Source organism: Conger conger, chromosome 8 (assembly GCF_963514075.1).
Source record: "Conger conger chromosome 8, fConCon1.1, whole genome shotgun sequence".
In the NCBI taxonomy this organism is placed as follows: Eukaryota; Metazoa; Chordata; class Actinopteri; order Anguilliformes; family Congridae; genus Conger; species Conger conger.
The window spans coordinates 13609423-13634423 of record NC_083767.1 but is presented as its reverse complement, the minus strand read 5'-3'; the positions used below and the strand labels follow the sequence as shown (position 1 = coordinate 13634423).

The following is a 25001-nucleotide window of genomic DNA, read 5'->3' as shown; positions in this document are numbered from 1 at the left end:
ACACTTCACCTGCTCCGAAGCCCCATTTTTAGTGTCTCGCTTTCACTCTGTTCATTCTTTTTTTGTAAAGTTAGCCTAGCCTAGTCCTGCTTTGTATCGAAGCCAAAGCCAGTATGTTAAAAGGAACAGGCTTTAGAGGCCATGAGAATTATTTGTTCAAAATGTTTATTTTAAAAATTTTATATCATTTTTTATTTTTATTCAAAAAATGGTGGAGAGGTTAATCGTTTTTTCATCTCAGGGATGCCCGAATCATCTGTTTCATAGGAGGCCTAAAATATGAATATACCATGGATGTTCTGCAGGCTGCTTGTGTGAGAATGGGTCCATGGTCGCTTTCACTGCTTGACTGTACTAACCCTTTACTGTGTGTGGCTCGTTTAAAGAAAACGCCACAGAGATTATTCAGGGTCACACAGTCGAGTATGTCTGCTTGTCTGGGGCTGCTGTGGACATGCAGGCTCACGCTGCAGAAAAATGCTAACTACAGACAGGGCCCACAAGCAAATGAGATGAAAAAAGCAAGATTTTGGTTTTTAATTCAAAGGTGCCAATAGTCAACATGAGCCCACAACAGCCAGGGTCAGACACCATTAAAATATGTAATCGCATTATTTCAACTCTTTCAGTTCTTTAGCTTATTTGTGATAAAACAGGCACTGCACACAGACGAGTAAATTCCTCAGTTATAGCAAATACAGTATGTTATAAAATAAATAAAGTATAATCTCCCTTCCTCTCACAGTGCCCCTGGCCGGCTGATTCCCCCTGCACCGCGGTGTCCAGTTTCAGCTGTAGGAATAAATAAGAGTCTCTCTGTAATTGACTACACCTCCCATGGGGCCGCAGCCTGCGTGTGGCAAGGCAGTTGAGATAAGGAATTCTCAACGATGCATTCCGTGTCTTAATCAGACATTACATTGCTCTAATTACGGAACATGGGACGCGGCTCCCCTTCAAAAGTCCCAAGAAGGTTTGTCAGCTACACATGCCTGGGTTTAAGCAAAGAAAATAAAATAAAATCCATGTAAGGCATTCTAAGTCCTGCTATCTCTTTCCCCCTCCTCCGTCTCCTCTCTGGGAGAAGCAGCAGTCGGTGTTTGGCCGAGCCCCGCGCGCGGGATACAGGCCCATTCTGAAGGCCCCGTCCTTAATTCATGGTGGCCCGCATATTATTCAGCGCCGTTCAACTGACAAACAAATACGAACAAATAAAGACGGCTTGGCGGGAAGTGTTTACCTTTGGGGCAATTTGGGGCTCTGCGTGCGTGCTCCCCAAAGCCACCGTCGTGATCAAAACATCATGTGCGGAGCCTCCCCGAATCCCCCGACCCGCAGCCCGCGGGAACACACAAGCCCCACCGTGGGGGGGTCCAGGGGTCTGCTGGCCTCAGGTACATCAGCGTAAGACCACCCTACTCGATCAAGCCACGGGAGCATGGGGGGGCGAGGTCAGCCTCTGCACCCGTCCCTGTCCCCCCCGCTCCCTGTCCCCCACCCCCGTAAGGGGATCCTAATATCGGGGGGCCTGGTGTTCGAGATCAGATCCCCCCTCCCTGGACCCGACAGACTAAACAAGCCCAATACATGGTGGAAAGAACTGTGCTTTGGAAAAAAATCTGTGATGCCAGAAAACATAAACACAGAGCAACACGGGGGCCTTGAATGGGGGGAGGCAGGCACATCTGGCCTAATTAATCGCATTAGACTTGGGTGGCACTGTCATCACCTACAGACAATTAGCAGGGGATCAATTCCTATTGTAATGTGCATTAAAAAAAAGCCTTCTGAGGAACTCTTTAACCCTTGAGTGTCGGCTTGTTGTTAAGAAACGTGCCCATTTTGATTCAACTCACCTGCTATTGGCACGAGACCAGCCCAAGTGAGTCAGTGTTTTAGAGCTGTTGTTTCTGCAAACTATTTAAAGGCTGGAAAAAGCTGACTTCTGTATGAATTCAGAGAAATTGAATAAAACAATGCTTCTTGTGTCTAGTTTTATTTAAGGGTTGAGCAGATCTGTTTGCATTTTCCATTTTGAGACTGCTTCTGCTTACACAAATGCGATCCTAAATATGTAAGTCCAAAACAACAGTCATTTGAAATGTATTTTGTGTTTACAGAACCGTTTGTATCAGAATTAAACTAATGCCTAAACCACTTGATATCGTAGGGTTTATGAAAACTGAACACTCCAGATGTTGGACTGTTAAAGAGGGAATTCATAGACTTTGTGATCCGAGTTTCTTGCGGTACAGGACAAATGTCTTGCATATGTAGGCTTATGTAGTTTTACAGAGATACATATTTTAAAGATAATTAAATCCTTAAAATTTTACTATTCACGGTGTTATTTTAATAGTGCAAAGCACATGGTAAACATTATGACACCAAAGATTAATAGTCAGGGCTTTTCACATCTAGGGCTGGAGCTGTAAGCGTGGCTGCTAACGATCTGTAGAAAACAAGGATTTCCACGTAATGAAATTGGCCGCAGAGAAAGAGTTTATTACTTCCACTTGTGCAGTTTATATCACATGAACGTACTGGGGCAGAAAGGGGAGTGTTTGGGATCCCTCCTGTGCCACAGTGCAGTGACGGTACCACTGCAAAAATCTCTGCTACCCTCACTGTACCCCCAGAAAAACTCATTCTTTCTCTGTCTAAAATTGGTGATCACAAGTATACATTCAGTGAGCACTTTATTGGGTAGACCAGCTTGTTAATGCACATATTTAATCAGCCAATCACGTGGCAGCAACTAAATGCATACAAGCATGCAGACATGGTCAAGAGGTTCAACTGTTCAGACCAAATGTCAGAATGGGGAAAAATTGTGAACTAAGTGACTTTCCCAAGGAATGATTGCTGGTGCCAGACAGGGTGGTTTGAGTATCTCATAAATGCATTGTTAATGAGAGAGGTCAGAGGAGAAGGGCCATATTGGTCAAAGCTGACAGAAAAGTGACAGTGACATAAATAACCACGCATTACAACAGTGGTATGCAGAAGAGCATCTCTGAACACACAACACGTCAAACCTAAGTGGATCGGCTATAGCAGCAGAAGCCTAATAAATACCTAATAAAGTGCTCAGTGAGTGTATGCATATAACATGCACTGCATATAACCGTATAGTCGTTGGAATGCAATTTCATTATAACAAAAATCTGCCCCACCTCCAAGAAAAAATGATAGCGACTATAATAATGAAAGAAATAAGTTTCCACAAAAGTTATAATTCACATTAGATGAGTGAGAAATCATCTTCATATCTTTATGTAGTCACTCCTCCTGGCTCAAAATGAAGTTATATTGCATTTTATTTAGACACATGCAGATTCACACTCACACCACGCACAAACGCTTTGATGACAGGCAACAGCTGGTGTTCTATATCCTTTTTAAATGTTTATGGCCATATCTCCTTGGCACAACACCCCTGTCAAAGGTCTGAAAAACACTGCAGCTCACAGGTCCACCCGTAACCTATTGCACTGAAACCGGACACACGACGATGCCGGTGTAAGGAACATGTTGCACCAACATTTCCGAATGGTTTGCTTACGTCCCACACACAGTCATTTCTGTTGGCTTGGGCCGCAGCTGTGTGATGATTTGTTTAAAGCAGGAGGGCCAGTATAAATCACCAAATGGACGGTAAGTAACACTATTTCATAATGTTAGTGCAACGTGTTCCCTCGAGCAGCTCCGCAGAGATGTTGTGCACTCCATGCATTCGGTAAGTGCACGTGACCTAGAGAGTATTTCAGAACTATCTAAGGACCTGCGCACCAGGGATTAGCTGTAATGCTGGTTAACTCTTTCAAGAGTAGGTTTTTTGGAATGTTCAAAATTCAAAATTCCAAAACAGTGTTCTAGAACTCCATTCCTAACAATTGCTAGCAGTGATTGTTACATCAGCATTAGAACGTTCAGTTGAGAACATTCTAAGCACATATTTGAGATCTTACACTTTAAAGGGTTAACCGAAGTGTAGGTACACTTCCACACGTGCTCGTGTAGACAGGGGCTGTAGAACGTACCTTTTGGGGTCCACCAGCTTGTAGAGCTTTCCACTGTGAGACTGGACCATGCTTTTACTCGTGGCTAAAATGTACACTTCACCTGTGGGAGAGAAGGCAGCTGTGAGCTCCAGGCCCCGGCGGGGTGACTGATAGAGGCGCACTTGGCTCCGAGAGCCAGCAACTGACAGGAGGATCGCGCGGAATTCCGCTCGCAGCGAAAGCGCCGCGGTCTCAATGAAAGCGGAGCCGCGGGCCTGTAAAACGCAGCTAAGCAGGGCCCCGCACATAAAACTCATGGGCCCATGTGTCATTCCTGCTCTCTTGTGGGATACACAACCAGCCCCCCTCCATCTCTCCGCAAATCAGTAACAAATGCTATCTCAATCACCGGATCGCAAATCTGGCCGGCGCGAGAGTTACTCCATCCCTCAGTTATTTTCGCTCTCGCCGTTCCGCTGGCGTTGAGAATGAGGCATTACATGCCGGTGATGAGTCAGAGGAGGGAGCGGGGGGGGACCAGATGTGCGCAGCTGTTTCCCTCAGACGCCGCGCCGGCTAACTGTGTCCAGCAGGTACAGATGCCGCAGCCGCCCGGGCCGGCGGCGGGGAAGTCAACAGCCCACGCGGCCGGCAACGCCGCGTTTTAATGCGCCTTGTGTGATTGGCCGCAGCTCCGCTCACAGCCAATGGAAGTTGAGAGGCGGTTTCAGATTGGGTCACATTCTTAATGCGATACATCCAATAGAGGCTTAAGAGAGCTAGCCACTCTTGATACAAGTTTTTCTTCTATTTTAAATATCGGGCCAAAATCCAGTTTCCAGCAAAAGTTTGTTAAACTTTTTGCATTTGCCTTAAGTTCTTGCCGATTTATTTTCGGCATTGTCCCAAGAACTATTTCGGAAATATTTTGTGTGAAACAAGGCGTGTGTGAGAAACGTCAAACGACCTTCCAATAAAACCAGTTTGAAAATGTCAGTTCTAAGAACAGGAGAATGTCAAACATGATTGCAGCAAGTGAAACTTCTCAGGTGAATGAGGTTTACTGACCGAGCTCATCCTCTCCAAATCCCAGGATGTGTCCTGTCAGAGAGCTGCCACAGGAGGCGCTGCTGCCCAGACACAGGGCTTTCTCCTGCCAAGCCCCGCCGGGCACACCCACGGGAGGCGGCTGGAGGATGCGCAGGTTCCTGCAACAGAGCACAGCGGAGCGGAGTGCGTCACGACATGACATCACAAACAACAGCAACAGAGCACAGAGCGTCACGACATGACATCACAAACAACAGCAACAGAGCACAGAGCGTCACGACATGACATCACAAACAACAGCAACAGAGCACAGAGCGTCACGACATGACATCACAAACAACAGCAACAGAGCACAGAGCGTCACGACATGACATCACAAACAACAGCAACAGAGCACAGCGGAACGCAGCGTGTCACAACATGACATCACGGAAAACAGCAACAGTGCAGCAGCTAGCCTCCTATTCACAAGCAAGCATATCTGACACATGATTTTCATTTGCGAAAGAGGCTTAAGAGATCTAGCTAGTTCTTCAAACTAAAAAATGGAGGGCCAAAATCCAGTTCCTTTAGCAAAAATCGGTAAAACTTTTTTGATGATTTTACAGTGAAGTTATCCCTCTCTCTATTACATACAGATTCAAAACAATAATCAAATTTCCCGCAAACAAAACGGAAAACGATGGAACGAATAGGTTTGCGAGAACATGAGATTGGCGGAATGCAGATTTGTCAAAATACAAAATCATCTCCTTTGACTTGAAGTGGCCCAGGCAATGTAAAATGGATCTAAACAGATCAGGTTTGATTCCCTTTCAAACAGAGGTACCGTTTTCTGACAGGTTAATCAGGGGCCTCTTTCTTGTGCTCTGACTCTCATTTCCTCTCCGTACACACACAGATCATGTACTGAAATCCGTTGAGAGTAAGGAATCACAAATTAAGTTAAAGGATGACCCACACCACAGGCAGCCAAATCAAAATGGCAGGAGACCACGACAAGCAAAAGAAAAAAATCGCAATTTACATCAAACCGAATAACAATCAGCCAAAATGACTAAGCCCTCCCTCCCTCTTGCTGGGATTGGACAATTGGGCTTGGCTCGGAAAAGCCAGCAGTTTGTTTACAGAAATGTGGTCCACAAATATAATCTAATCTGCTGTTAGCAAATACATTTGAGATTCATTGGCATATTTTTTACCTATCTGTAGATAAACTAGATATTTTAGACAGTGTATTTGAAAAAAATATTGTGTTGTGATTCATGAACAAAAACCCGTGGACACAGAGTATTAAATCACTGTAATTATCATTAGTATGAAAGAAGTAGTCTTGTGGTTAGCCTGTCTGCCCAAGCTGTGGATTCAATCCCCTGAAGACACATTAAAAACCAAAAACATGGCGTCTCCCGCACCTCTCTCAGTGTTAAAGAAGATATGCTCTTCTGTGACACTGCTGTCCGCCAGCACGATGGGAGATCTTGCACATTGAGTGCGTATATGCACAGATGGCCTCTGGCCAAAGAAATTTGGATAAGCTACAATCTTATGAGACTTACAGGCTTGGATATGGCTTCCATTAAGTGTTAGGAGCCATCTAATATATCATATCTGTCTCTAATTACAGCGGATTACATTACAAGCAGCAATGTGCATTTTGCGGTCTACAAATCTGTTTTTTTCCACAACTGGGATGGGTGTAGGTGACCATAATGGCTTGTTTCTGGTTCTGTTTAACAGACTCACCCAGCCCGGTCCCCGAACACATAACTGCCGTAGAGCCTTCTGGACTGGCAGCCTCTGTAGATGAAGCCACCCACCGGAGCTGCACTGCTGGTGGACTTCAGATCAAAGATGGCCGCCTCGTGTTCTGAAAAAGGTTTTACACGTCAATAACAATAATGTACCTGGTTTGCTGCTTTAAGTACACAAGTTTACTTTACTGTTGCTGTTGTTTAAGCAAAAACAGGCTCATCGTTGGCTTGTATTAAAGATGGTATATAGTCATTTTATTTGATGAAATGGTGATAAAACAAAAATACTGTAGAATAAAATATTTACAATGTAAAGCTACTTTCACTGGAATATAACGCACGTGAAATACTAACATGATACTGCATGGGCACATGGCAAACATAAAGCACACAGGCCTTCTTGCAGGCAGAAGCAATGAATTCTGACATTCGACATCTGAAATTGGAACAGAGCCCAAAGGATAGAAACAGTCCTTCACGGTTGTTAAGATATTTGTGTAATTCTACAGAGGCTGTAGTTGTATAGCAGTTCTGTTTGCACAGAGTATCCCATGACATACAGTATGGATATTTCTGATAGAGTGAAGCAGTACAGACCGCCTTGTTACTGTATTTCCCAAACCACAACCTGCTGTTGATATCATTTAATTCTGAAAGCTCCCAACATCACTGTTTAATGTAAAACTGTCATGTGCAGGCCCATTAATTACCAGTCTTTACGTGCTTTTCACTTCACTCTGCGGAAATCACACTCTCCAAAAACAAGAGAAATGTTCTCATCACAAGATTATGTGCCATAGCCACCCAGGAGGCGTCTTAGGTTCAACTTATTTTATTTTTTTAAATAGACCAAAATGTGAACATTTTTACAATATTTGAAATGTTCTGAGGGGGAAATATATCAAATGTCATAGAAATAAAGCTAACAAATTTGGTTAGGGATCAGCTCTTCTAACCCAAAGGTTGTGGGCTTGATTCCCAACTGGAACTGCACTGTTGTACCTTTGAGCAATGTACTTAACCTCAACTGCTTCAGCAAATATACAGCTGTATAAATGGGTCGTACATTAAAAATGTAATTGGCAAGTCGCTTTGAATTAGAGTGTCTGCTAAATGCTAGCATGTGCTGTAATATCATCGGGCTACTATCACATTATATAACTGAAATGCAGTGGCACTCCCTGGGCAAAACTGTATTCACTCATGCAGTTCGAAATCTTGAGCCACATCTGTGAAGACCAAACATATAGTTAGGGAAGATTTCTCATGAGGGTGGTCATGTTGCCGTAAATGTGCTGAAGTATTGAAGAGGATAATTTATCTTCACTGTATATTGTGTGTTTTTGTTTTGCTTCTTTTCTGGGAAAAGGAACACCAGAATGAGGTGTTTTTGAACGTAGAGGAGGGCAGCAGAGTCGTTCTGCGGGGACGCCAATGCAGCGGCTCTCATTGCGAATGGAGACAGCGGTGCATTGTAATTTAAACCAAACCGACGACCGACAAGACATTTTTCCACAGGAAATGGCATTGTTCAGAAAGTATGGTTTCCATTAGTGCCTTATCTTCTCCATGTAGAAACTATTTTTCACCATTCGATTTTCTATACTGTCATCATACCCTCCTCAAAAACAATTACAAGAATCCTCAACAATGTAAACTGACATTCCTGTGAGAATTTCTTTTTGCCCATGATGAAGGAACATTTACCACATTTAAAGCCACCGAATGTGGCCTTGAACACATGACCAGGACACGGGCGGTAATGAAGGAACTGCATGAGGGGACTGTTCTGGGGAAGAATAAATGACTACGCTCAAAACACCACTAAAGAATATCACAAAATGGTCGAGAGTTTTTCCTGCTTATCCAAGTCTATAGAAAAATGTTACAGCCATGGCACAAAAAGAACAGGTATCGAACCAGAAACAAATAATCACTTCTAGGTTTCAATAAAGATTTCTTCAATGCAGAAGATTCTTTCACCACTTAATGAAAACCTATTGGTTGGATGTTTGGAAAAACATGACACAGCATGAAAAAATTAAAGGTACTACTCACCATAGTCCTTCCCCTTCATAATCTGCAGTACTCTTCCTGTGGTGGAGTTTCTGCTGACTGAGTCCGTGCAGAGTATTACCACACTCCTGTTTGCGTCCATATAATGCCTATCCACTGCACACCTACAACAGGTATAAATACTCAGCTGTAACAACACATTACAATACAGGCTTTAGTATTCGTGTTGTGCTTCACGGTAGACCTGGAACACGGAACATAGGCCCGGAACTGTATCGCTTTAAACCCAGAATGCTCTTTTGTGAAAGAATATTAAACTACATTCACTGTTAGCACAATAACTCCAACATGTAGCCCTTGTGTGCTATTCTGCGCCACTTATCATTAAAACATATCCGTTAACAGTGTTAGTATCGTAAACTCGAACAGCGGACAAATAAACAGAAAGAAACTCAAAATATTTTTGTTGGTGCCTTGAGGACCAATCTGGATTAGTTTTGTAAAGCAGTCTGGCAGGTTTATGAGTTGAAAGAATTTATCCTCAGTCCCCAAGTTCCAGCATGGAAGCGTAGGGTACATTACCCGGTTGTGATGTCATTCGGCTGACCTGTTTTCGTGTACCTGCGGTTGACTTACCTGCCTGGGTCATGCAGCCCATGGGCGTACAGTTCCGGGGGCTGGTTGGTGCTGTTGAAGTAGGGGTTGTTTAGGGGGATGGAGTAAGGGCCGGTGCAGCAGTCCGTGTCCACATCCACCCTCAGCACAGCCCCCGTGAAGTCACTACAGAAACACAGCCATCGCTCTCATCAGCTCTCTGCATAGCAGTTCTTCAGCTCACAGATTTACACAAACAGAGAAAACTCTAACTGAGATCACATCAAAATATTACACCCAGCATTCAAAATGGAAATTCCAAATCACATGATAATTCCGCAACGTAACACGATTTAGTGACGGAGACAAATTTTGATTTGTCTGAACATCATGTCTGTCGAAGGGAACGTCCCTGGCTCATAAATGAAGTCTCCCCTGGTATAAAATCCAGCTATGACCAGCTTGAAATTACCAGCTACCACCTACCACCTGTATAAAAACATAGCCTAAGCTGGTCAAACCATGCTAAGTATGAACCGGTCAACTAGCTACCAGCTGTTTCAAAACCCAGCTTGAGCAGTTTTTGTCTCCTGAAGGGAGGCCCGGCGGAAGGCAGGACATGGCGGAACTGCGCGGTAGCGTTGCGGGCGGGGCTCACCTCAGCCCGTCCATCTCCTCCATGTCGTCCAGCGTGATCATGCCGTCGCCCAGGAAGACGTGCAGCAGGCCGTCGGGCCCGAACAGGAGCTGCCCGCCCAGGTGCTTCCTGTGCAGCTCCGCCACCTCCATCAGCACCCTCTGGGTCCGCACGTCTGCCTGGTTTGGGTTTTTCCTGAAACGCAATCCCACCGTGTCAAATCAAAGGCCTTCAGCTGCCACACAAGCACATAGCTGATGGTATGAAACAGGGCTGCCTAAGCCCGTTCCTGGAGATCTACCATCCTGTAGGTTTTCACTCCAACCCTAACAAAGCACACCACATTCAGCAGCGAGAGATATCGTTGGGCTGTGAATTAGTAGAATCAGGTGCGGCACATTATTGTTGAGATGGAAACGTCTGGGATGGTAGAGCTCCAGGAACAGTGGTGGGCAGCCCTGGTATGGAATAAGAGATTGTACCAGTGATTATGGCATTGGACTCATGACCAAAAATCAGTGGTTTTGAAATAGCCACAGTTCTGTGGTCCCTGTCAGCTATATACCGTTTGATACTTCACCTCAGCTGCCTTCAGCCCATGTACAGCAATAGCATTGACTTCTATAACTTGTCCTGGATGCGTATAAATATTAATCAAACTAAAATTACAACAGCCTTTTTCCAACTGATGACAAAAACACATTTTCAGACCTGTTAAGTGAATAATTGTTCTCAACCGCTCACATTTTATAAAATTAAGTAAATGATAGATGCTTGTTTATTGATAGTATAATTTATTAACATCAGGTAATGACAGTGAATGAGCAGTATTCATCAGAGATAAAGTATCAATTTGCCTTCTGATGATATCTTTGTGTTTGTGATACATCCTGTTAATGCAGGCAGAACCACATGGAGTTCCTGTTCTCATAGACGTGCTACAGCTCATGGGTTAGGCGAAAGATTAATCTGGGCAGTATCTTTACATCATTGCAAATGTAATATCATTTTAAATGCACCATGCACCAAGGCGCTGACTACATTAGTCCAAGAATAATATTCCTGCGTGTGTATCATTCATCTTGATTTTGTACCACCCATACAATGTTTCCAAATTATGTTGAAAGATTTGTTAATAATCCAATATTGAGTAAAGAGATGATAAATAATGTGTCAGAATTAAATTAAAGTGATCTGTAAGGGAGTTGCATACTGTCATACTTTGCTGATTTGTAAGGAGGTGTTCAAAGGGAATGGTACAATCATCATCAGTGGTACATCCTGTACATGCTGAGATTACATTTCGCTGAAAACATCCAACTTTGTCACTAACAACATTTCACAAAGAAAAAACAAACATTGGCAGCCTCCATCAACTGATTCTGTTCCAAGCCACAGTAAGGAGAAAAAACCAACACAAATACAACACAAAAGTTGTATTTTCATATTCCTTCCTGAAAAACTCCTGCATGCCTAGGCTGTCTTTTTTTAATGTAAAAAAATGGAGGATACTTTTGATAATTAGGTGTGTTTACAGGAATGAGCCGTTTCTGGTGTGTTCAGTCTCCTACCTGGAGACGGTGTACTCCACCACTCGAAGAATGTGGTCGTGCGGTCCAATAGCCCATCGCTCCTGGTTGGTGGTATAGGAGACGTACAGCTTTCCATTTTTCTTGTAATTGGGATGGAATGCGAGGCTTAAAAGGCCTCTTTCATCTCCTCCCTGCAGTCAAATGAAAAACACAAAGAATGGTGAAGTTAATTATGTTCTTTACTCTGTTGCAGCTGGAACCAAAGCCAGCCCCCTCTCTGTCTCTCTCTCTTTCTCTGTCTCTTTCTCCCTCCTTCTCTCTCTCTCAGCATTCCCAAGGATTATCTGTGCCCCCCCTCTCTCTCGCTCTCTCTCTCTCTCTCTCTCTCTCTCTCGCTCTTTCCCTCCTTGACTAGTGCATCAGAAACGATTATAAAGCGTTTGACTTGAGCCAGGCCTCTCCCTCTCTTTGGGGTTATAGTGTGCGCAGTTTGTATTCGTGAGCCAGCAGAGGCCAGCCCTTACAGCCCTTTTGTGCCGTGATTTGTGGACATAATCTTTGGGGGTATCAATGGGGGCTGCTTTAAGTGCCTACAGAATTTATTAGCTCACTCCCAGTTCATGGAAGACACAAAAACTCCAGAATCCTCAGTCATTTCCAATCCGCGCGGAGCCCGAAAAAAGAGCGGAAAAAAAGTAAACACGGTGGAAGCTGCCAACTCCCACTGTCTTGGCACCGTGTTTAGAAAACAGTGAAATTGCTTGTGTAATACGTAAACCTTTACCCCCGGGGGCAACTGCATCAGTTGTCACCACTCCGGTGGTCTGTTCATAGTTAGCTCTAATAAGCAGCTATATCTTTTCAGTCCCTGGGCAAGGCAATCATGCTTTTTTTTCAGCTTTCTTTTTTCTTTTTTTCTTTACAAAAAAAAAGAGAAAGGAATGAACAGAACGTTAGGCTTATATGTCAAGAATGTTTAAAATGACCTCCTGAGATTTTAGTTGGGAGGCAGAGTTAACAGAGCCATTGCCTGACTCCCCAGCCTGTTAGAGATGAGGTAATATAAGATCACTCCCAACCCCCGTAGTGACGACCACACCCTAAGCCATCAATCTGCCACCGGTGTCACATTCGTGCCATCTGAAAGATCGTTTTTCGTTCCCTTCACTGTCCTCCCTGGAGAGGGGGAATGCCCCCAGCATCTCAGCTTCCCAGAAGCCTTTGCTCTGACCCTGTGCTAGTCGTGGGTCATGGGAGGACACGGATTCATCCTCAGACAATAGGCTGCGATGCCACTGCGCTAACTTCCCACCTCAGTTTGAGTCTACAAATCACCTCACCTTGTCAACCCCCAAATGCCCCGCTTTACAATTGCTCTCAATCAAGCACATATTCAACTTCAGTCAACATTTTGACAGTTCAGACATGTATGTAAAACTCTGAAATGCAACAAGCGCAGTATTTCCCAACGCTGCTTTGATAAAAGGTCACAATTGTCTTTATAAAAGGAAGTGAAAGGATATTTTCACAGAGTGATGTACGGCTGATTGTTTCCATCCATACTAATTCAGACTGCCCCCCTCACAACAAAACCAGAGAGGTGAACTTAAGCCTAACATATGAATGTACAAGCTAATCATAAAATGGAGGATTAAAGATGATACAGCTCTACATTCTATAACAGAATGCAGAATTGAGACTAAACATAACTGAAAAAGGTTGCATAATTTACTTATTTATTATGGTTACACTTTTTTAAATTACACCAAAAAACGATTCCAGTTGCTAGCCCTTAGTAAGGCAGTACTGTTGAAATCTGCTGAACGGAGCGCAAATGTCAATATAGCTCACATTCATCCATATTTTAATATGTTAGTAGCTAAGTTATGACCTCAATCCTGCACATTGGTTTTATAGCTGCTAATAAAATATCTGTTTAATCTGTCATAACTACAGTTCTCATGAGAGGTCTGTGAAAGAGCCCTTGGTCTGAAACAGAAAGCATACCATTATGAACTATCTGGCTGTACTTTGAGTTCATATTTACAGTCAGGCCATATCTAAAACCTGTCTCCTGTTTATTCTTCTATATGATTCTACTTACCATACTCATGAATACAACAAGAATATACTGTAAATGATGAAAGACTGTCTCTATTCAGTATAAATTTATATAAACCACATCTAGTAAGGAATACAAATCAAGATGTTGTATTGTATTTTACACTGTAAAATTCAGTATTTAGATTATTTGTATAACTAGGGTAAGATGAGAACTATTTCAAAATAAGAGTGCATTATTAGTGGCATCAATTCAATGTGGAGGCCACTATTTTTGGAAAAAGAGCAGTTGATGATTAGCCTAGCCCCTGTGCTAATTAACTCTATAAAGCTTGCTTTATTGCACTGTGTTCCTATTAGACGTCATATTGAGTTGGAAAGAGGTAAACAAGCAATCCAGATGTGTGTGGTGGAGTAATAACGCCAAGACACCATAACAAACCACACGCAGCTGGGTTATTAGCAGGAGAGCAATTGGCTTTACCACATCAAATGCACCAAGTTTAAAACCACCCGTGCCAAACTCAAGCCAAACACACCCAGTGCATCCGCCACACGTGTCTAAATTGTCTTTCGACGGCAGTTTATAAATCCTTTTAAAAAAAATACACAAGTTAGCGTTTGAAGGCTAAGGTACATAAAATACAGATAAGAAGCCGTCTTTGTGGGGGGTAAGTTTGCGATCTTGGGAGTTCAGATGCATCCTTGTGGAAAAAGGAGACTCCGGTATTCTAGGAAAAGGTAAACATGGCACGACCCGGCCATAAAACGGCACGAGCACACTCAGAGCGGAGGAACACCCACATTGACGGGAGAGCTTTCCAAAAAAACGCCTCATTGTTTTTTGGACATTACGAAGTAATGTTAATTGGCGCTGAGGGACTCCAGTGTAGGAAATACAGAACGTTAAAATCAAAGCATGTGCGTATGGACAGATAAACCACTATCTCCCCCCCTTCCTTGCTCAAGCCCTGGTCCCCCTGAGAGAATCAGAGTAACATCAGCACAAAGGGCTAACGTCCTGTTGGTCGAGCCTGGGATAAACACGGATAAACTCGGACTCCGCGCCCGCTCCTCTCGGCAGAAGCGACGGCCCGGCCAGCATCGCGGAATGAGCCTCGTGGGGCGCCCGGCTCAAGCCACTTATAATCGTCATAATGATTGTTTTATCCGAAACAATTAACTTTAATGATGATGAGATGCAGAGGCTTCCCAGCAGAGCCGCTACACGGCCCGCGCCTCAGGTCTGTAATCTCCGCCTGACGACCGCGGGGGGAGGATGTGCTCCGCGTAAACTTCCTGTCAAAATATGTCCTCGTCTCGGGACGCTATCTAAACAATGCACTCTCCAGCTCGGACCATTGTGCCGGCCACAGACACCAACAAGCCCAAAACAAGATGGTGCGGCATTCAAATATTTACTTTCGGAAAGTGGATCTGTTTCAAGGGGAACGCTCGCAGTAACATTTTCGGGTTGTTTTCAAAGGCTTTTAATTGTTTGCTGTCCCGAGCCACCATGGAGTGCCATTGCTACCCGCATTGCATTTAATAACTTTGCACTTCCTGCCCTTGCCCGCAAATGATAGGGTGTCTTTCTGCCCAAGAAAAAAAAACCCTACCAACCTCTCTCCCTGGATTTCATTGCTATCTCATTAGTCAACTGACTCCACATAAACTTAAAAATTCAAGTAACATTGAGATATGTGTTAAAGTAAATAATTCAGGAGAAATATCTGCCTTTTCATAGAACCAACAGAAAAAATCACACAAACAGGCCATTGAAATCTGCCCAGATGTGTAACACGCGTCTAACACAAAGAAGTGATGTTATTTCTTTTTATTTATTTATTTTTTGGTTGTGTTGTGCGGGTGTGCTGCTTGTTTCTTCTTGAGCTGGCTGAAATGGTGGTGAGCTGTGCTGAGTTACAACATGATGTCAAAGGTCGTGCTTCCGCGATGGTGGGGGGTCACTAAGAACAAACCTCAGGTGGGAGCAAATCATTCTAAAAAATAAAGACATGCCAGTGGTTTCCTGTCTTTACCATAAATAACTGGGGCAGCAAGCTCTCTTCAACTTCATTTCAAGTTCTACCTACATCATTGCGTGGCATCATGTTACTTTCAGCCATACTTTCAGGCATTGCACATCTGCTCATGTAAATGAAAATAAAAAAGACCAATAAGAAGACTATAAATCGTATGCACGTGACCACTGTTGTTCCTTCAGGCTTGTTATTCCACATGATGGATGGCTAAATGGACTGGCATCTCCTTAAACCCCCCAGCCTTCTTTAGGGCTCTTTGGCAGGGCCTCATTCACCATGAGCACCTGAGGCACAATTACTGAGATAGCGATTTCCAACTATCTCAAAAGCTCTCCTCCGCTCCATCAGAGATTAATCCCCAATTAAAAAATACTCTGCATTCTAGCAATCCGAGTGTGTGGCTTCAGGGACCTCCAAAATGGGCACAGCTAGCATGCGCTATCAATGATTTCAGCTAGCGATAGGCTCATTGCTATTGAGAGCTGGAGACTTTGATTTTACACAAGCCAGTGACTGGTCCACATAGTATCAGTCTTTGCCAGGGATTCTGGCCCCCATGAGAAGATTTCACATTGGGGCCCCAGCACCCAAGGCCACCTCATCCTCGTAGAATCACAGCACAATTCTTTCAGGGCCCCCCCTGTCCTTGGAATCATCCTAACTTTATCCCCAATATGGGTGATAGGAGGCTATTTGAAGGTTTGTGAAGCCCATATCTACAGCTTTCTACGTGAAGAGACCTCATATGGAAAGGGTGCTCACCTTTATCCCACTCTGAACCAGCTTGTGGAGGTCAAGAAAAGGCTCCTTGATGAGCAACATGTTGTGGGTGAGGATCTTGACAAAGCCCTCCTTCTCCAGGATGAAGAGTCGCTGGGACCCATCTCCACAGTTCACCACCTCCACAGGCTGCCTCAGGCCCGACACCACCTCTTGGGCGCAGTAGCAGTTGTGCTTGTGTTTTCTGAAGAGCCAGGCAGGGTGGAGACAAAACAAGGGTTAAGCAATTCAGTAAAGAGTAGGTCTTTATCTCGAACATTGTCCTAAAAAAATATTTTTAATTGATCAAATTCAGCTGAGTAAACCGCACTAGGCATGACCGAAATCAAGTCTTACCAGAAAGAGCTATCGGTTAGCAGTTTCATCTTTCAAGTCACAATTTTATGTATAATCAATCACTAGTTGAAGCCGAAGTCGAATCTCATTTTACGCCTCTCCATTTATGTCTGAATAAAAGATGTAGCCAACATCTCTCTCAGCAGGTCAGTATCTCAAAGTTGAGCCCCTTCAATGGACAGCAATAGACAAATAATGTTGAAATATTAAGAAAATATAAACTGAAGACTGGAATTCTGGTAATAGTAACAACACATTTTCACTGACAGTTTTTAGGTTACTGGATGTGACCAAAGTGTCACTCCACCAGAACTTTTGACATGCTGAGAGGGAATGGCTGTTTGACTTGTAAACCAAATATGTCAATAACCATAAAGTCTTGTGATGTGGGAATATCAAACCTCATGCATAGCATGTGTCTTGCTTGATTAATAACAGTCTCCTTCCTGAACTCATTGAAAGGAATTTTCAGCCATGGCGTGACTCTGCACTGAAAGCTGTACGTCACATCACTTGTCTCTAATCAAGATGGGGTCAAGTAAAAAGACATCTGTAGTTCACCTTTTGAATGGAAAGACTCCAGACCATAACATTCAGTCCTAAGGGGGAGCATTATATTTTTTTGCGTAAATTATAGGACTGTTTTGATTGATTTTCAGTCAAGAAGCATACTTAAATGAGTGTGTGACTGACACAGAAAGACGTGCTTCTTTGATCTCAATAATATCGCTCAAGCCCAAAGGTTTCACATGAGATTGGCTGTTCCCCGCAGCGTTTGGAGCCAGAAGTGCTGCTTTGCTTTCTATTTCAATGGAATGAATGTTTTCAAGTGGGAGGCGCGCTAAAGAGAATCAGAATGCATCCCCAATAAGGACGGCACTTTACAGAGCGCTTCCAAACGCGGCGGAATTCCTCCCCGTGGTCATTACACGGCTACATGTGTCTCTACCTGGAGATACAGAGAGAACCGCCGCTTTGGAGCGTAACAAAAAAGAAACCCATTCCAGAGAACTAAGATTCCCCATTAGATCGATGTCTGCAAAGAGCGGGCCTCTATCTCCGCTCAAACAAACCGAGCGCAATTACTCTATGTAATTACTGCGCTCTTTCTTTTGAGCGAGGGGGCTATTTGGGTAACCCCATTAATGGGGAACGCGGTCCGGCTCCCCGCTGGTTGCCATTGAGATAGCGGGTCTCTGTCAGGTGTCCCGTCTCTTTGTCTTATCGGGCTTCCAGAGCATGCGTTCTGGTTCTGGCCCCGAGCCATTCATGAAAAAGGTCAATGCCTAACTGCGCTAGTCAGAGTCACCAAGCTTCAGGGCAGGAACCTATCAAGGCGCAATTAAAGTTTTCCAACTTCTGAATCAGCAGTGATCTGCGGGGAATAAAAGGGCCAGAGAGGGCTCTTGTACACACACGCCGTTTCAAAAACGCCCCAACCTGCAGGTTACGGTGCCAAGACACTGCGGCTGCTAGGGTTTCCATTCAAAAACATTATTTTACCCATGAGCGCACACAACTTCACAGCTACAGAAACCTTGAAAATAAGCAAACGTTCGTGTAAAACAAACCTGTTCATGTCCTCTATCTTTTCATACTCGTCCAGGTCTAGGTAGTTGGAGACTGGCCCGCGCGTTTGCTTTCTGTGAAAGTCTGGGAAGCAAAGCCCACTCTCTCTCCTCCCATAGTACTGGCAGAACTCATCCACGTCAGCCTGGAACAGTTCTTATTAAAGACAAAATAGTGAGAAATGGTTACAGAGATACAAGGTTGGATTGTGGGGCATGCATTCAGTATCTACTGAAAAAAAAAAAGCTAAATGAAGTCCCCTCAAGCCAGTGTGACCCCTAATTCAGGGGGTGCGCGGTTCTGGACTTACGGGGTTACAGCTGCAAAACCACAGGTCTCGGAGTTGTGCTGCCATAAATCAGGCTTCAGGGCTGCGTGAGTTCATTCAGGCCAATCAATGGCTCAGCGGAGCCCAACAAACCATGCAAACAAAGACACAAGCACTGGTGCAGACACCCGCTGGTATGCAGGCATGCACCCCCCCCAGGCTGTGCTCCACAGAAACACAGAGCAGGATACCAACTGGATGAGGTGTGTGGGGCCTACTGCCGTTCCGCAGCAACCCCCGATGTACTGACACACTGACATATTTCCCGAACATCGCCCCTTCTGAGAGTTCGACGGTTCCCTTGATTAAAATTCAGAGTGGAAAAAACGTGAGGTCACTGCCCAAATTGTCTTTTTTTTCGCAATGGACGACATTTCTTAGGTCTGGATTTAACAGTCTATAAGACTCTGGTCACTGGCCAAAATTAGCACAAAGCCCTGACCAAACCAGTGCTCCTTTTGGAGGGCTACTGCAGAATTAGGTCAGATGATGGTCGGGTGCCCTGTTGTACCTGAGGCTAACATGGCGGTTCGATTGTGTTTCTAAGAATTCTGCCACTCTTGTTTTGCAGAGTGCATGGTGTATAGGGTGCTCACACGAGATCCGAAAAACCCATGTGAACTAAAAACAGCCTTGCCCGTATCAGTTCCCTTGTCCAAACCGCCAGAGGAAGAGGACAAATATACCAGCGATAAAAACACAAACAGGGCCAGCGTTTTTCCTTCATCTTGGCTGAAAACCCCCCACACTGAAAAGAGAGCTGACTAACGGTAAACCCGAAACGATAACACGCTCCCCAAAAAACATGTCCACACATCGTAGTGATGGAAAGCTCCCCACCCCCCACCCCCACGCTGGCCGGTCACAAACCTTGGCTGTGCAGCACTGGGACTTCTGGTGCGGCGTGGGGTTACCCAAAGTGCGAAAAGTTCACTGTGCACCAGGTGGTGACTTCCTCTCTCCTTCCTGGTCATTAAATATCTTTATGGAGAGCGGAACATTTTGAGCAATGGCGTTTAGCACTTGCCCTACTTGTGAAAGAGGGCAGAAATGTTTTTTTTTCACTGCCGGTGAAGGTAATTAATTAAACACCCAGTGCTGTTAGCGTATAGTTTATATGAATAATATTGGTCTCTCAGCCCTTCTAGGATATTGCATAATGGCAGTACAAGAATTGTATCGATTTTTTTGTGTCAGAGAAAAGCAATGATTATGCGAATGGGAAAAGCAATTTAGATAATAGTTTGAACAAAACTTTGTACTTCAATCTGTTTTAATGTGATGCATTAATTCATAGTCGTTGAGTTACGATCTTGTGAGTTGAGTTATGACTGCAATTCAGTCGTGTGCAAAAAATGCATAATCTATAGTCCAATCTTTTGTTAATAACTAGAAAACGAACTCGCCCAAAAGTCATATCATAGACATGTACAAGCTATTATCAATTCTGAGCACTGAAACTGATACAGCTGTAGAAAATTAGGATATACAGTGAGCTCCAGAATTTGTGGCACCCTTCATAAAAATAAGAAAAAAGGCTGCATGTAATAAGTAACACAGATAATAATCTGTTATGTTCAAACATATGGGAAAACTTCTAAATTTCAATACAAGTACTCGAATTAATCAATGTTTTTTTTTATTTTTATCAAGTAATCTTAGCTTTTCTGAAAACCATAGGTGTCAAAATTATTGGCACCCCTAACAATTGTTGTAAATAAAATCAAACAAAGTGAAATTGGCATTCCAATTTTACTTAATTTGGTTAATCTTAGTCTAAAAGAACTATATTGTGTCATTCCATCACTTCCCATTTTCAATAGAGTATAAAAAGCATTCAAAATCCATTTTATCATCTGTCATCCATCAGCATGGGAAAAGCCAAAAACAATTCAGAAGAGACAGATGGTAATTGACCATCAGAAGTCTGGTAATGGGACGGTGCCTGGAATTTTTGCAAAAAAATCTGGTTGTCTGTGCTAGGAAGCTGAGACTTGGCCATCGGTAGATTTTCCAGCAAGACAAATTGTCAAGTGAGAACAACATCCATTTACTTCTATGGCTAATGGCTATCTCAGTCTCCAGACTTAAATCCCATGAAAAACATGTGGTCGGAACTTAAGTCCGTAAGCACAAACCTAAGAATATCAATGGTGGCATGGTCAAAATTCTCTCCAAAGGTGTTCTCTAACCTCATCAGAAATTATAGGAAAAGATTCTTGGTTGTCATCTTTGTGGTGGTATTAAAGTATTAAAGCAGGGGTGCCAATAATTGTGAAATCTGTTTTTCAGGAGATTTACATAATCTCCTACCTACCTCTGTATCTCTCCTACTCTCCTACTTGTTTCTCATTTCCAGTCAGACCTTCATTAATGGCTTAAATTAAACTTGCATATTTCTAAGTAACATTTTATTCACTTGTAGATATTGTTTCTCAACTTCTATTTCATTTCACTATTAAATTGCATATATTGGGCGACTCTTACTTCTAATTAAACCATTTCCTATTCTTACATTGTGAATCTTGATTGATGTTGTGATTGCTGAATGCACTGCATGTCAATCACTGCACAGCCAGGACAGTGGACTATATGAAGAGAAGAACCGTCCAATTTGGACAGCATATGTTTAACTGCTTCCATAAACATATGGGAGAGAATTTCACGGCTTTGCCTGCCCGTCCACAATTCTCCCCCCTGTTTTATTGTATCGCCCAAAAAGTCTGCTCACAGCCCTGCACTAAAGTTATACTTCCATCTGGTTATCTTCCAGAACAACCTGGGTGGCCACCCAGAGCACTTGACATCTTGATGCACTTCAGCAGTTTTACATATACACAAACTTTGTAGAAAAATAAATGTGTCATTCGTCACCACATGCTGATCTGGGGAGCGAGGCTCCTCTGGCTCCAGCCTGTTCTCCTCGGTGCTCCGAGTTAACTCTTCGCCCGTGCGCTGTCACTTCCCTGCCTCCTCTACCCTTCCAGCGTCTGCGGGAGTGTGACCCTCGTCCTTCTCTCCCAAGGATTTATTTCATTACGCGGAGGAATGTGTGACGGCATGCGCGCGCGTGTGTGTTTGCGCTTGTGGGAGCGTGCGTGTGTACGCATGTGTGTGTGATTATGGTGTTTTGCATGTTGGACGCTTTTGTGTTTGCATGTCTGTTGAATCGTAAGCTTTTATGGGTACGTAGTCTGTCGACCTGGCTTGTGTGTCCTCGTCATGTTATCCCTCTGGACGCGCTAAAGTGCAGGAAACGGCTCTTTAAAGACAATATTTGTGGAAAAAGAATACGTCTCGGCAATACCGTAATCTCCTTCCCAATTATATTTTCAGGTCTTGGATGAAATATAGACCCAGTCTTGCACAAATGACGTCCAAGGCCCAGTCTCCCTCGTGTACTCTCTGTTTGGGATTCCAGAACACTTCCCTGATTGTGTTTACATTTCTTTAAATTTACTACCAAAGAAAACATAGGAGTGATATGCATGTGCGTGTCTGTGTGTGTGTGTGCGTGTGTGTGTGTGAGAGCCTCTGTGTGTGTGTGTCAGGGGGGAATGTTTTCTCTGAGCTCTCCCGGTGTAGTGCGGTGTTTGTCAGAGTCAGTACTGTCTAGACCACAGGGTGGACTCCTGCATCTCCAAACACCACAGCGACGCTTACATCAGACCCTAGACGCTCGCCAAAAAAGGTTGCGCTGCTTCACAAAAAGAAGCATACCATTGACTGTACTACAGCACGATTGCACAGCCTATTGGTTGTAGCTAAGTCCTCAAAGGAACACTGCCATCACAAACCACATTATTCTGTCAGTTCCCAGAAACAGGTAGGCACAGTCACAATCCAGGCCAATCACATCTATCTAAACACTATTGATGAAGCAAGTGCTCCATTCTACTTGTAGTCTGTCGGCCCCTATCTCTGAAACTAATGTAAGGAGCTTTCCCTCTGGCTAAACACAGCGAAGAGCGGGAATCTGCAGTCTTGGACGTTATGGATTATTGGTTAGCGCTGCTGTCTATCCAGCTGTTTTTGGCTGGAGGACAGTCATCCTGGTATTCTCATAATCAAGCAAGATTAATTTCTCTTTTACCACTGAAAAGCCCCATACGCCACTCACATGAATATGCAGCTCAAGCTAGTGGGCTAATACGCGCTGTGAGACAAATTTACCGCTGCTGGCCATAACCGACGTTAATAGGCTTCTCTGCTACAGGGCTCAGTGTGAATAGAGAAGAGCATGAGGGGCAGTTGCTCTTAATTGGCAGCGCTATGAGAAGAGCTAATTAATTAAATTGTCTGTTTCTTGAACGCCTGCCAACCATCTGCAATCGGCTGAATGCTAGTTCATCAGTCATGCTGGAAATAAAAGGACAGCAGAACCCGACCACAAAAGGGTCAGGTTTTGTTCTGAAAGGAGTATGGCGAAACAAAGATAACCTGAGCTATTTCGTCCTCCCCCTCCCGCGTCTAGAACTTTTCCCACGTAAGAAATACGTTCACTTTTTAAAGGTGTGCGCTCATTTCTGTTAGGTCTGAGACTGGGAGGATCTTGCTCCTCAGTGATGTCATCCGGACCTGCGGGGGAAGGTGAGGTTAGTGTTGCGAGTGGCACGTCGGTCGCAGCCTCACCTGGTATGTGTCCTCTGCAGGTGTAATAGAAGTTCCTACAGTAGTCGTGGCACAGTCGGGGCAGGTCGGGTTCCCTGCGAGGCCCTTTGTCATTGTCGGGCGAGTGGAAGAGCACCTGGGCGTGAGGCGAGCAGCGAGCGCATTTGATCTCCTCCAGGAGCTTCGCACACTCAGTGTTGTTGGTAGAGAATATCTAAAAATGAAAAACCACAGACCAGACATGGGTAAACAAATCACCGCGCCTTGACCCAAATATGCTCAAATGAAGAAGAATTAAGTGTGTAGATATATAACAGAGGCTAAACCACCCAGCTAAGTTAAAAAGCTGTACAGAAGGACTGCAGGTCATTGTTTTGTTTCACCCCTGTACATATGGAAAGTCCATAAAAGCCATAAAATTGTAATTGTAACCCATGTGTGTGACACACGACGGTTACACTTTTAGGCTGTACGTGTGTGCATGAGGGGGTCTGCCCAGGTAATAAATGCTCATAATGACTTCCTTCCTGCCACTGACAGATTATGGAAGTCGCTCACAGAGTACAGTCAATATTGAATCACAAATCACACGTAAAAGCACAGGGAGGCCAAATCCGCGCAGAGTTTTTTCAAACCCCTCTCCCCCGACCTCCCACCTACCACACACAGCTCCCAACGGACTGTAAACGAACCGCGGCCAAATAGAAATGTTGTATTTGTCGTCCTGAAAGTCGATAAAAGATTTAAACGAAGATGTTCAACAGATTAGCGCCTTAAATAGAGCACGGTACCATCTCTTTTCCAGACACTCGGCCCTCTAGCGAACACTCCGCACTGTGTGAGGTCCGCAGCGTAAACACACATTTGGAGACGGATAGACACATCAGTCCAGCTCTGGTTTCAGCGGAGACAATTACACCTGCTCGCGCCCCAACCTGCCACCCAGCCATCTGCAAGGACAACTCTCCCTCCATTCGACAATAAACAGAACATGTAACGGAGCCATCAGAACCCTTTTTTTCTCTACACCAGCTACAGATGTGATCCCCTCTTGGTGCTGTTTACCCACGACTCACGCTATATTCACGACAATGCAATAGTGACACATAAGGATCGAAGTACATAAGCTCTTAACTAATTAAAGCCATTCGCAGCAGATGTCTTCGTTTCAGGCATTTAGACAAATGTAGCCACAAATCCCCAAATGTGCGATCGGATATACAGGCTAAAACCCACTGATAAAGTGACTACAGTTTGTTGGATATGGAGCAACTGACACTCACGCATATATACACACAAACACACGCACACATGCACACAGTTGATTTTCACAAGCCACTGAGAAGCTGAGAGGACAAACGTGGATTACATATGTTTTATTTGAGCTTATTTTAAATGATTATCAGATTAAGATTGTTAGAGAGAGGAGAAATTGGAAGGCTTCAGTCTTGTTGTAGATGAGCATTGGTACAAGGATTACACAGGCAATATGCAAGGAAATAAACGATAACGAACCCACATTGAGGGTGAGAAGGTGAGAGCATATGAGAGAGAGAAAGAGAGAGACAGAGAGAGAGATGGAGAGAGGACCTACAACCTCTCTGACCTACTGAACACATGGTGACAAAACTAGCATTGATTATGTTTGCATCAGGCCCAGAACCATGTATCGTACAGCATTTTT

The 25001-nt window shown here is 44.0% G+C and overlaps 1 protein-coding gene across 1 annotated transcript in view; it reads right to left on the bottom strand.

The window, feature by feature from the left end:
• The window catches only part of hhip (hedgehog interacting protein), a 33746-nt gene that overhangs the window by 4624 nt on the left and 4121 nt on the right, over positions 1-25001 (bottom strand). The window contains exons 2-11 of the mRNA XM_061253316.1: positions 23339-23531; positions 18381-18534; positions 16456-16657; positions 11627-11778; positions 10077-10250; positions 9461-9604; positions 8867-8988; positions 6801-6924; positions 5073-5212; positions 4044-4125 (exon numbers count right to left, since the gene is read on the bottom strand). Of these exons, the coding sequence (XP_061109300.1) occupies positions 4044-4125; positions 5073-5212; positions 6801-6924; positions 8867-8988; positions 9461-9604; positions 10077-10250; positions 11627-11778; positions 16456-16657; positions 18381-18534; positions 23339-23531 (1487 nt within the window). The remainder of the gene's footprint in view (positions 1-4043; positions 4126-5072; positions 5213-6800; positions 6925-8866; positions 8989-9460; positions 9605-10076; positions 10251-11626; positions 11779-16455; positions 16658-18380; positions 18535-23338; positions 23532-25001) is intronic.